Source organism: Abramis brama (genome assembly GCF_963993115.1).
Source record: "Abramis brama genome assembly, chromosome: 18".
Classification (NCBI taxonomy): Eukaryota; Metazoa; Chordata; class Actinopteri; order Cypriniformes; family Leuciscidae; genus Abramis; species Abramis brama.
The window spans coordinates 8,177,828-8,191,001 of NC_139980.1; the positions used below are offsets into that span (position 1 = coordinate 8,177,828).

The 13,174-nt window shown below is 36.5% G+C and overlaps 1 protein-coding gene across 4 annotated transcripts in view; it reads left to right on the forward strand.

The window, feature by feature from the left end:
- The first annotated feature begins 613 nt into the window (after positions 1-613).
- Positions 614-13,174, forward strand: part of exoc2 (exocyst complex component 2) — a 28,720-nt gene continuing 16,159 nt past the window's right edge. For all 4 annotated transcript variants that reach the window (XM_084091436.1, XM_084091438.1, XM_084091437.1 and 1 more), the window contains exons 1-7: positions 614-713; positions 2,997-3,125; positions 6,881-7,057; positions 7,508-7,634; positions 8,775-8,888; positions 8,975-9,099; positions 13,022-13,102. In XM_084091436.1, the coding sequence (XP_083947562.1) occupies positions 3,008-3,125; positions 6,881-7,057; positions 7,508-7,634; positions 8,775-8,888; positions 8,975-9,099; positions 13,022-13,102 (742 nt within the window). In that variant the 5' untranslated portion in view covers positions 614-713; positions 2,997-3,007. The remainder of the gene's footprint in view (positions 714-2,996; positions 3,126-6,880; positions 7,058-7,507; positions 7,635-8,774; positions 8,889-8,974; positions 9,100-13,021; positions 13,103-13,174) is intronic.

Sequence of the window (13,174 nt, forward strand, 5' to 3'; positions counted from 1 at the left end):
GGTCCCTGTTGTGTGGTGTTATGGTGCGGCGCTTTCCCAGAACAAGTGGAAGTTACGCCATATGCATTGAAAATGGTTCATAATCTAAATGTGACCTCACAGGGTGACTTTGATGTTGAACTTTGTGTAGTTGAAATACAATTAGTTGAAATGAGTGTTGCATAATAGCACGAAACCCAAAGTAAAATCTGGAGCATTTCAGTTGATGTCAGATCTATTAGGCTATATAAAATATTTTATAGCTTTCAAGTTATAAACAGAAAATTCTATCTATCTATCTATCTATCTATCTATCTATCTATCTATCTATCTATCTATCTATCTATCTATCTATCTATCTATCTATCTATCTATCTATCTATCTATCTATCTATCTATCTTGTTTACATCCTTATTGTGCATATTATCATTTGTAGCCTATACGAAAGTAGGCTAGGCTAATAGGCTACAATAAGATGTTTTAGTTTTCTTTCACTCATCATTCTCAAGAAATTGAGAATTTTCCAGCAAACACCAACTGAACTGATCACAAGTCCTTTACAGTTACATTTCAGTTTAATACAAATTTTTGTATTTCTGTGGCTCAGGTTGATTCATTATTCATGAAGTGTCATGTGATTCGTCATGTGGGCGGGGCCGCAGCATCTAAACCGGAACTGTTTTTCAGAGGAAAGAAGAGTTGTATAGTGATTATCTTCACTGCCTTTATTCCTGTAAGTAATCGCATTTTTTATTCTTTCTCGATTTGCACGTGATAAAACGGGGCTGTTATTATGAGGAAGAACGTTTGTCTCAATACATGCGTTTTCGTCGGCTTTTCTGTCAGATTGTTTTTAGCATTAGCCAGTCAGCTATTGTCTCATCTGTCAGAGCTGCTGTTTATATAAAACAACCTCACCATATCGAACAGTGTATGTAAATGAGCTTTGTATTTATTATATTTATGAAAATTCTTATTTGATGCAATTAAAGCAGATAAACTGCTTTTGTTAACACTCTCCGTCAGTTCAGATTATATTGTGAGCAAGTTACGTTAATTACAAACTCAACACATAGCTACAACAGTATAAAACCTCAACAACACAATATTCATGCATACATATTTTAACAAAGCGAGAATGTATATATTTAATTTGACTTGACTGGAGCCTTATAATTTTTTCTGATATGCTGATGTGTAATCAATAACATTTGTTTCAGTTGGTTTGATTAGATTTCTACGACAGATCTAACATCTTGTTTTGTTTTGTGGTCTTGAAACAAATTAGCATTCAGACATGTGTTATGTTTGTGCTTTTCTCATTCAAGTTATGTGGTTTTTTTTTATGATTGTCAGTCAGTGTTAAATATTAGCAGAAACGTATAATGCAACCACAATGCTTTGCAATAACTCTTTGATGTTAGATATATTTTATATCTGAAATCATAATTGAAATCAGATTATAGTTAATTACCAGTAATAGTACAAATTTTATTATTTCGTTTGTTGACTATTGAATGCATGTTTTTATTTATTTTATTTATTTTATCTATTTAATGTCTTGCAAACACACAAACTTATGTCCATATTAAAATTCATACAGATACAATAATATCAATAATACTAAAAAATACTGATTTTGTAAATGTTGAAAATTTGTATGCAATCAGCAATATGATGTTCTCATGTTGAATAGTTTGTTCAAGCTCCTGCTATTACATCTGGTCTGTGAGTGTGTGTTTGTAGGTGGGGGTCGCTGTGTTTTGGAAAGGGCCGAGTGTTGATAGGAGGATGCTTGGTAATTTGTCTGGGACAAGCTCTTTATTCCATAGAGACTCTCAGGTGTCAATCATCTAAGCAGTCAATCACTCTCAAATGTTGCCACACAGAAGTGCGTGTCTTTGACTTTTACTCTTTTCACTTCCATGATCAGATTTTGCTGTATCTGAACAGTAGCCTAAATATTTTTAGAAGTTGAAATGTAATCATTTTAATTGTTTGTTTAATATGATCTTTCTTTTCTTTCTTTCTTTCTTTCTTTCTTTCTTTCTTAATTTATTTTCAAAATTGTCACCCCCAAAACATGTTCATCAAAGATTTATTAAAGCCATAGTTTATGTTGATTCTTTCTTTCTTTCTTTCTTTCTTTCTTTCTTTCTTTTCCACTGCTTTCTGTTGAAATATTAATCAAAAATATGCCAAGCTACTTTTTAAAATTTTCTTATTTTTTTTAATCATCATTATCATCCTGACGTGTTTGTGTTCATGATTTTAATTTTTTTTTAGTGATTTTTAAATTAAATCATGCTCATCGTAAAAGAGGTTTATTCAAGTCATAATATGTATTATTGCATTTTTTAATGTATTTTTCAATTAAAGGAATGCTCCAGACAGAAAGATGAGCATCATTGACCTATATAATCTATAAAGGCAATGTATTTGCACAATATAAAAATTTCACACTATTTCCAAAGTATTGTCATCTTCACCATAAAAACCCTGCAGTGAATATACATGCCATTTACCCAATTTAAATACTAGAAGTGGCGAGACGTTTTCTGAATCTGCACTGTGGACTCTGAGAACTCAACCATCGCCCCTTCCCCTTTATCTCTCTCCCTGGCCCATGCCAGAGACCACACAGACACAGAAACACACCCTCCCAGACCACACAGAGACAGTCATGGGGTCTTGCACACAAAGCGCCCTGGAGCTGTCAGTCTTGTGCTCCATGTGGGTGTTTATATACGAGAGAAAGTTTGTGACGGTGCAAAAGCCACAGGAAAAACTGCCATGATTACTGAACTACTTGTAATATTGTATGTAGTGAGATATCGGTGTTACTCCGAACAGAAACGTGCTTGCTCAGTGGGTGCCGAATGGGTAGATTTATTTGTTCATGTCTAACGTTTTTAAATGCACTGAACGTGCTGAATGTTTTGATGTATTGCCGTCAGCAGTGATGAGTACGTCGAGTGAGCTTAAACAAAACAGAATTTAACTTTGTCTCATTTAGGTGTGTGAACAATGTCTCGTGCCCGCCAGCCTCCCTTGGTGACTGGCATCTCACCCAACGAGGGTGTGCCATGGACCAAAGTCACCATTCGCGGGGAGAACCTGGGCACTGGACCCAATGATCTCATCGGTAATACACATGCACATAGTCATTGTTACAGTTTTGAGCAAACACACTGCTGTTTAAAAGTTTGTACTTTTTTTATTATTTTTTTTTAAGAAATGTTTCAAAAAGTTCAGCAAGGATCCATTAAATTGATCAAAAGTGACAGTAAAGACATTTGTAATGTTAAAAAAAAAAAATCTAATAAATAAAATTTAAAAAACGAATTTATCGAAGGATCCTGAAAAAAATGTATCCCGGTTTCCACAAAAATATTAAACAGCAGAACTGTTTTCAACATTGATATAATGATAGAATGAATTCTGAAGGATCATATGACGCTGAAGACTGGAGTAATGGCTTATTGAAAAAGTTATTTTAAATTGTAATCATATTTTACCAATATAACTATTTTACTGTATTTTTGATACAAGAAAATGCAGCCTTGGTGAGCATCAGCGACTTCTTTCAAAAACCCCAAACTTTTGAACAATTGCGTAATCTATTTTAGATATCTTCTAGATTATTTTATTTATTAATATAGCAGATGTCTTTATCCAAAACAAAGTGAAATTAAGGAAGAATACAAACACGCAACTTCTGTGAAGCTGAGTTTCTTCATACAGGAGTGATCAGTTTGTGAAATCTGGGAAAGAAATGAATGAATCAGTGTTTGGGTGTTTTGAATTTGGAGATTTAAAGGTCCCATGACATGAAAATTTAACTTTATGAGGTTTTATAACATTAATATGAGTTCCCCTAGCCTGCCTATGGTCCCCCAGTGGCTAGACATTTTGATGCCCTGGGTATTTTTGAGAAAATGAAAGCTCAGACGGGCGAATCTAGAATCTTCCCCTTATGTCGTCATAAGGGGAAAGGTTACCTCCCCTTTCTCTTCTTTGCCCACAAAGAGAATTTGGCCCGCCCATGAGAAAATGAGCTGCGCGAGCGCGATATTGTTTTTTTCCTCGAGAGACGTCATGGCTTGCAAACGAGCAAAGCATGGCAGTTGCTCAGTGTTTGGATGTACAAATGAACACAAAAGTATTTTTTTAGTTCCTTCATCCGAGCCTCTGAAGAACCAGTGGGTTATGTGAATTTCTGATGTGTAATTGTTCAAGTTCAGACAGATAATCTTTCTCTCAAAATCGTTCAATACTGTTTATGCATCAGTAAATCAAGCCAGTGACTAAAATATCAACTTCACATTGTTTCTCTTGGCAGGATGAAAATAAACTTATTTAAACTGTGATTAAAATATATACAGAAAGCAAATAAAGAAAAATCCCTTTCCAATCGCCCAAGCTGTCAATCACTCAGCGCGAGTTTATCTGGACACTTGCCAAAACTTGTTATGAAATCAATGACGCTGTTACACTGCACAACAAAGCTCTTACTGTACTTACCTCATGTTTGCATTGGTGAAATCATTAGTGAGAGTGCAGAAACTGCGTTGCAATGATAAGATCTTCATTCACGCGATCAACAGGCTGTCATCTGCTCAATGCTCATCACTGCAACCTTTTATGTGATGGGAATAGATCTAAATACTTAAACTTCTCACGATTCGTTAATCTCGATAGCTGTAACAGTAAAAACATGTAATAGTAAAAGTATTCGAGAGAGTTCCACATGTACTGCTAAATATTTCATATGCAAGCATGTCAGCCAATCACAGCAGTGGGCGTTTACACTGAAGTCTCACAGCTGACACGCCCCTTCAAACAGAGTGTTCAAATCAGAGGCTAAAATCAGGCTAGGAAATATGCCTTTTATTTCTAAATTATTACAATTTTTGATCTTAAAAACATACTAACATTATAAGGGCACTTCAGGAAACATTATAAAATATTAAAATAATCCATGCAATGGGACCTTTAAATAGATTATTATATTTTTTTGCAACTCAATGAATCTGTAAATAAGCTAAAGTAATGCTTTGTTCAGACAAGCAGCTACAATAAGTTTTTTTTTCTTTATTGTTGGCTATATCTAACACAGATCAGTTTTTTTTTTACTTTGAAAAAAAAAAAAAAAAAAAAATCAACACATTTGATGTTCCCAAACCTGATCCACAATATAAACTAAAATCTGATTAAAATATATATATACAGTGAGGAAAATAAGTATTTGAACACCCTGCTATTTTGCAAGTTCTCCCACTTGGAAATCATGGAGGGGTCTGAAATTGTCATCGTAGGTGCATGTCCACTGTGAGAGACATAATCTAAAAAAAAAATCCAGAAATCACAATATATGATTTTTTTAACTATTTATTTGTATGATACAGCTGCAAAAAAGTATTTGAACACCTGTCTATCAGCTAGAATTCTGACCCTCAAAGACCTGTTAGTCTGCCTTTAAAATGTCCACCTCCACTCCATTTATTATCCTAAATTAGATGCACCTGTTTGAGGTCGTTAGCTGCATAAAGACACCTGTCCACCCCATACAATCAGTAAGAATCCAACTTCTAACATGGCCAAGACCAAAGAGCTGTCCACAGACACTAGAGACAAAATTGTACACCTCCACAAGGCTGGAAAGGGCTACGGGGAAATTGCCAAGCAGCTTAGTGAAAAAAGGTCCACTGTTGGAGCAATCATTAGAAAATGGAAGAAGCTAAACATGACTGTCAATCTCCCTCGGACTGGGGCTCCATGCAAGATCTCACCTCGTTGGGTCTCAATGATCCTAAGAAAGGTGAGAAATCAGCCCAGAACTACACGGGAGGAGCTGGTCAATGACCTGAAAAGAGCTGGGACCACCATTTCCAAGGTTACTGTTGGTAATACACTAAGACGTCAGGGTTTGAAATCATGCATGGCATGGAAGGTTCCCCTGCTTAAACCAGCACATGTCAAGGCCCGTCTTAAGTTTGCCAATGACCATTTGGATGATCCAGAGGAGTCATGGGAGAAAGTCATGTGGTCAGATGAGACCAAAATAGAACTTTTTGGTCATAATTCCACTAAACGTGTTTGGATGAAGAAGAATGATGAGTACCATCCCAAGAACACCATCCCTACTGTGAAGCATGGGGGAGGTAGCATCATGCTTTGGGGGTGTTTTTCTGCACATGGGACAGGGCGACTGCACTGTATTAAGGAGAGGATGACCGGGGCCATGTATTGCAAGATTTTGGGGAACAACCTCCTTCCCTCAGTTAGAGCATTGAAGATGGGTCGAGGCTGGGTCTTCCAACATGACAATGACCCGAAGCACACAGCCAGGATAACCAAGGAGTGGCTCTGTAAGGAGCATATCAAGGTTCTGGCGTGGCCTAGCCAGTCTCCAGACCTAAACCCAATAGAGAATCTTTGGAGGGAGCTCAAACTCTGTGTTTCTCAGCGACAGCCCAGAAACCTGACTGATCTAGAGAAGATCTGTGTGGAGGAGTGGGCCAAAATCCCTCCTGCAGTGTGTGCAAACCTAGTGAAAAACTACAGGAAACGTTTGACCTCTGTAATTGCAAACAAAGGCTACTGTACCAAATATTAACATTGATTTTCTCAGGTGTTCAAATACTTATTTGCAGCTGTATCATACAAATAAATAGTTAAAAAATCATACATTGTGATTTCTGGATTTTTTTTTTTAGATTATGTCTCTCACAGTGGACATGCACCTACGATGACAATTTCAGACCCCTCTATGATTTAAATAGGCCTGGACAGATAGATTAAATCATACTGGCATCATGATAGACGTGAGCTGAGGTAAAATTGGCCATTTGATTGACTTCTTTTTCTCTTGGTCATTGTCCATCTCCCACACCACAGGTCTGTCTATCTGTGGTCATAACTGTTTGCTGACAGCAGAATGGATGGCAGCTAGCAAGATAGTGTGTCGAGTTGGTCCTGCTAAAGATGACAAGGGCGAGATCATCGTCACCACCAAGAGTGGAGGCCTGGGGACGTCCACTGTCTCCTTCAAACTGCTCAAACCCGAGAGGATCGGTGAGACACACATTCATAGTGCCCTCAAACTCACATATGCACACTCTGTGAGATCTATCTTACACTGCCAATCTAACACCAATTATGTTTAATAGCCTGACATCTCGTAAGGTCACGTAAACACCTTAAACTGTGTCCTTTATTTGCCGGAAAGGTCTGCTTAATAAACAAACAATTGGCACACCTGGTTTTATCCCAGTCGAAGTCACTTTTGTTTTTATGTCAAATCAAAGAAAATGTTGATCATTTTCTATCTCACATAAACATGGTTTTCTTGAGTTATCAACATAGTGTTGTAGATGTAAACACACTCGATTTCCGTTATAGGCAAAATCACAATTTTGGTTTGATTGATTATACACTCTTTAAATGTACACACATGCTCTTTGAAGATGGCAATGGATTTTAAGTGCTCAACCAATGAGTATGTGCATGTTTTTGTATGTTTAGGCATTCTGGATCAGTCTGCGGTCTGGGTTGATGAGTTGAATTACTATGACATGAGGACTGATCGGAACAAAGGCATCTCTCCTCTCTCACTGAGGCCGGCTAACCCTTTGGGCATCGACTTTGACAAGTACAGAAACATTCACAATTGAGTTTGTATTGTCCTCTTTATGAATTTACAAAGTATTAAATTTACACCTACAGTTACAGAGTACACACAGTGCTGTGCTCCACTCTCACACACATATGTGCTTCATTTTTGACTGTCTGGTTAAAACACGCACTCACATAGACCAAAACAAATGCATTTCCTCACACACTTCTCCCAAAAAGCACTGCTCTGTGTTTATAGAAGTGGACCTCTGTGTTTATAAGGAAGGAGGTTCAGCAGAAAGTAGAAACAGCCCATTGTGTGTATGTCTTCTACCTGGGTGATGTCATTGGTACACTATTTCCTTTGATAGGAAGTGAAAATCTTCCTTTCCCTGACCTCTACAGCAACCTTTTATTTATTTATATCGATATATTCAGATGAGTACACTACTGTTCAAAAGTTTAGGGTCGGGAAGATTTTTTAATGATCTCTTATGCTCACCAAGGCTGCATTTTTTAAAATAAAAAACAGTACAAAGAGTGAAATAATATATTTTAATTATAATTTTATTTATATATAATAACATTTTCTATTTTAATATATTTGAAAATGTAATTTATTCCTGTGATGGCAAAGCTGGATTTTCAGCATCATTACTCCAGTCTTCAGTGTCACATGATCCTTCAGCATTCATTCTGATATGCTGATTTGCTGCTCAAGAAGCATTTCTTATTACCAATGTTGAAAACAGCTGTGCTGCTTAATATTATGGAAAATATGGGAACCATAATATTTTTTAGGGTTCTTTGATAAATAGAAAGTTCAAAATAGCATCTATTTGAAATAGATCTTTTTGTAACATTATAAATGTCTTTACTGTCACTTTTGATTTATTAAACGAGTCCATGCAGAATTAAAAATGCCTACTGACCCCAAACTTTCTAACAGTATAGTGCATATGAATCATATGCATTTCATCAGTGTATTCTGTGCCACATCACAAGACACAATGGGTTGGTTAAGCTTATGTAATGCTGTTTATATGCGGACAGATCTGGTTTGTATCCTGTCTGGTTTTTCTCTATCATCTGTAGTGTGGTAGAGCAGGCCTTTATTATCTGTGGTGTTTGGCATGATGGGTCTCTGTGTGTTTAACTCTGTTTTTCTGTTCTTCAGAGGGAAGGTTCCTCTGAAGGATCTGGAGAACATGTTCCCTGGTTTGAGTGGAGACTTCACCAGCGAGAATTTCTCTGCCACCTGGTATCTCATCGAGAACCATTCTTCAACCGGGTTGGTCTATTTACCGTCTGTCCATCTTTTAATCTGCCAAAATAGATGTGTGTGTAATGTGGTGTTAATGTTTGTTGCTGTTGTAGTTTTGATCATCTGCGTGTGGCAGTGGGAAATCTTAAGAAACAAGCTAGTAAGAAGAACGAGGGCAGTCTGGCCTACGTGAAAGGAGGTCTCAGCACTTTCTTTGAGGCTCAGGATGCTCTTGCATGTACGTATGCTTGGTTTTTAAATGCATAAACACAACTTAGTAAGTAATTTCAAAGACTGCATGAAATATTATTCATACATTCGACTGAAGGAAACAGAAGCATTTCTGAAAGAAAAAGAATATTCACTGGGAAGTAATATAGGGTGGGACTGGATTATTTCCATGAGGATTTTGTTGCTTTAGGTCATACTGGAATTATTGTGTTAAAATTACTCATCCCGTAAACACAATATCGTAATGACCATTGATCATAATTTAAGTTTTATTTGTGAATATTGACTGTACAGTATAGTTTTAACATATTTGAGGCGAACAAATTTTATTCTGAACATCAGCGTAAAATTACGATCCAAAATTAAATACTGTTTTATTCCTCTGCTCTGATCAATGAAATCATGTCTGGATAGAAACATTTGTCATAGTAATAAATTATTTAATTTCCACAAAATGTAGTATTTAACAGTTTTGATTTTTGAATACTGCAACCTAAACTTAATTTCTTATTGAACTGTCTGGTTTTAGACCTTTTTGACAACTTTTTAACACCCACATTAAGACAAATGCAACTCCTGATAATGTCCCAGTCCCTACCAAATATGTTATTGTAACTCAGGCTTAAATTACATAACATAAATCCCATCAGAATGGAGATACTTTCAGTAAAATGTGTCAGCTAACTCACTGGGTTGGTGCTTGTATAATGACCATTAAAGGTAAAGCTCAAATAGACACTATGAATACTAGATCTGACATTTAACGAAATTAGGTGCATGTGTGTTTTATTCAAGTTTTTCTTCACTTCTTGTGTCATTGTACACAGGTGTATGTGTCAAACTGAGGTCAATGTCACAAAATGGATATTTTTGTGTGTGTAGGACTTGTCTCGGGTCACTTGTCTTGAGTCAAACAGAAGAGCTATTCTTAGCACTGCGTATCCATGTGATTGACAGGCGTGGGGACGGATAACAAGGCGTGGTTGTAATAATGTTTAGATGAGGTTGTAATAAGGTTGTCATTGTGCTGAGAGGAAACGAGAGAGCAGCAAACGGAAGCTGCACTGATTCCCAGAGAAGACTCCCAAAACTTACCAGGCAGAAGTCAAAACATACCTCAGAGACAGAGGAAGCGTACCACACAGCATTCCGGACCCCAGGGGGAGCCGGGGGTTAGTCCTGACGTCATTGTGTACAGAAGTTTCCCAAATCCAGATGTGGAGAGAAAAAAATAGACTTCATTTAGTTTTAGTTTTTTTTTTCTTCCAATTTAATGGAATATATGTATATATATATATATAGATATTATGCAGACAGTCAGTCCTAAAGCATAAATTTAATATGTATGCGTATATATATATATATATATATATATATATATATATATATATATATACATATATACATATATATACACATATATACAGCGGGGGAAATAAGTATTGAACACGTCATCATTTTTCTCAGTAAATATATTTCCAAAGGTGCTATTGACATGAAATTTTCACCAGATGTTGGTAACAACCCAAGTAAGCCATACATACAAACAAACAAAAATAAGTTCAGAAATTAAGTTATGTGTAATAATGTGAAATGACACAGGGAAAAAGTATTGAACACATGAAGAAAGGTGCAAAAAGGCATGGAAAGCCAAGACAACTGCTGAAAACTTACAGTAATTAAAAAGCAATCCAGCCCCCTGTCAGTGGAAATTAATAACAGCTGGTTCAGTCCCAAATGATGGCCTACAAAAAGGTCTCATTGCCAAGGTGTCACACAAGACACATCTCATGATGGGTAAAAGCAAAGAGCTGTCTCAAGACCTTCGCAACCTAATTGTTGCAAAACATAATGATGGCATTGGTTATAGGCGCCATTCTAAGCTTCTGAATGGTCCAGTGAGCACTTTTGGGGCCATAATACGGAAGTGGAAAGACAATAATTTCACCATAAATTTGCCTCGACCAGTGCTCCTCGCAAGATTTCTGATAGAGGAGTGAAAAGAATAATCAGAAGAGTTGTCCAAGAGCCAAGGATCACTTGTGGAGAGCTTCAAAAAGACCTGCAGATAGCAGGTACTGTTGTCTCAAAGAAAACAGTAAGTAATGCACTCCACCGCCATGGCCTGTTTGCACGCTCACCACGCAAGACTCCATTACTGAAAAAAAAAGCATGTTGAAGCTCATTTAAAGTTTGCTGCACAACATTTGGAAAAGCCAGTGAAATACTGGGAGAATATAGTGTGGTCACATGAGAGCAAAATTGAACTGTTTGGATGCCATAATACACACCATATTTGGAGGAGAAATGGCAGTGCACATTACCCTAAAAACACCATAAAACTTGGTGTTGGCTCTTGGACAACTCTTCTGATTATTCTTTTCACTCCTCTATTAGAAATCTTGCGAGGAGCACTGGTCGAGGCAAATTTATGGTGAAATTATTGTCTTTCCACTTCCGTATTATGGCCCCAAAAGTGCTCACTGGACCATTCAGAAGCTTAGAATGGCGCCTATAACCAATGCCATCATTATGTGTTGGAACAATTAGGTTGCGAAGGTCTTGAGACAGCTCTTTGCTTTTACCCATCATGAAATGTGTCTTGTGTGACACCTTGGCAATGAGACCTTTTTGTAGGCCATCATTTGGGACTGAACCAGCTGTTATTAATTTCCACTGACGGGGCTGGATTGCTTTTTAATTACTGTAAGTTTTCAGCAGTTGTCTTGGCTTTCCATGCCTTTTTGCGCCTCCCTTTCTTCATGTGTTCAATACTTTTTCCCTGTGTCATTTCACATTATTACACATAACTTAATTTCTGAACTTATTTTTGTTTGTTTGTATGTATGTATGGCTTACTTGGGTTGTTACCAACATCTGGTGAAAATTTCATGTCAATAGCACCTTTGGAAATATATTTACTGAGAAAAATGATGACGTGTTCAATACTTATTTCCCCCACTGTATATGTATATATATGTGTGTATATACATACATATTAAATTTGTGCTTTAGGACTGACTATCTGCACCGTTGTTATGCCAATGATGAAATCTTATCAGTTTGCAGGGTCTCTTAAACTCAGTTTTTTTTTTTTATCACATTCTAATGTGATTATTAAACTTCAATAGGCTATGATTGATTTCAATAAATATGAGTGCTGCATGTTCAAAGTCAAAACACACCACTGTTGCACATTCTACAGTCTTGTGGTTTCAGAGTAGTTCACAATTAATGAATACCGTACATTTATGGCAAGTGATTGCTTATGGTCTGCTGTTGATGAATGATGACAGTGTTTACATTATGGTGTTTATATTGTAAAATGCTATAGATGGCTGTAAGAGGGAATATTTTATCTCACTCATCTGAGCAGCTTGTAGTAGTAACGCATAGACATTTCTGTACAAAATGAGAGTATTGATTGTCTTTCTGGCTTGTTTGAACTGGGTTTCTAACAATACAAAGCTTAATGCAAATGGGTGAAGTGTCCCTTTAATTTCAAACAAGCCAGAAAGACAATCAATAGTCTCATTTTGTACAGAAATGTCTATGCGTTACTACTACAAGCTGCTCAGATGAGTGAGATAAAATATTCCCTACATTCTACATTATTAACTTTTTATTTTTTTCCTTTCTTTTTTGTTTGTGCAGGTCTTAAAGAGGGTCTTAAAGTCTTAAATTAGATTATTTTTTTAAAAATGCAGATACGAAGTGTTTGTTCAGACAGTATAATAGAATGTTTAAAAGAACAGCATTTTTTAATAGAAAAGATTTTTAACATTTATAAAAGTCTTTACTGTTCTTTTTGATCATCTGAATGCGTCTTTGCTGAATAATATTAATTCCTAAAAAACAATTGCTGACCCCAAACGGTAGTCTAAACCCTCTCAAACATTTCCTTTTTTTCTCCTTCTTTCTTTGTCTAGCTATCCATCAGAAGCTTGAATCAGACGGCACTGAGAAGGTGGAGGGCTCTATGACCCAGCGACTAGAGAACGTTCTTAACAGTAAGACATAAAACCAAACACATGGTCAGAATCGCACACGATTACACAAAGCAGCTAAATTTAGGATCAGAG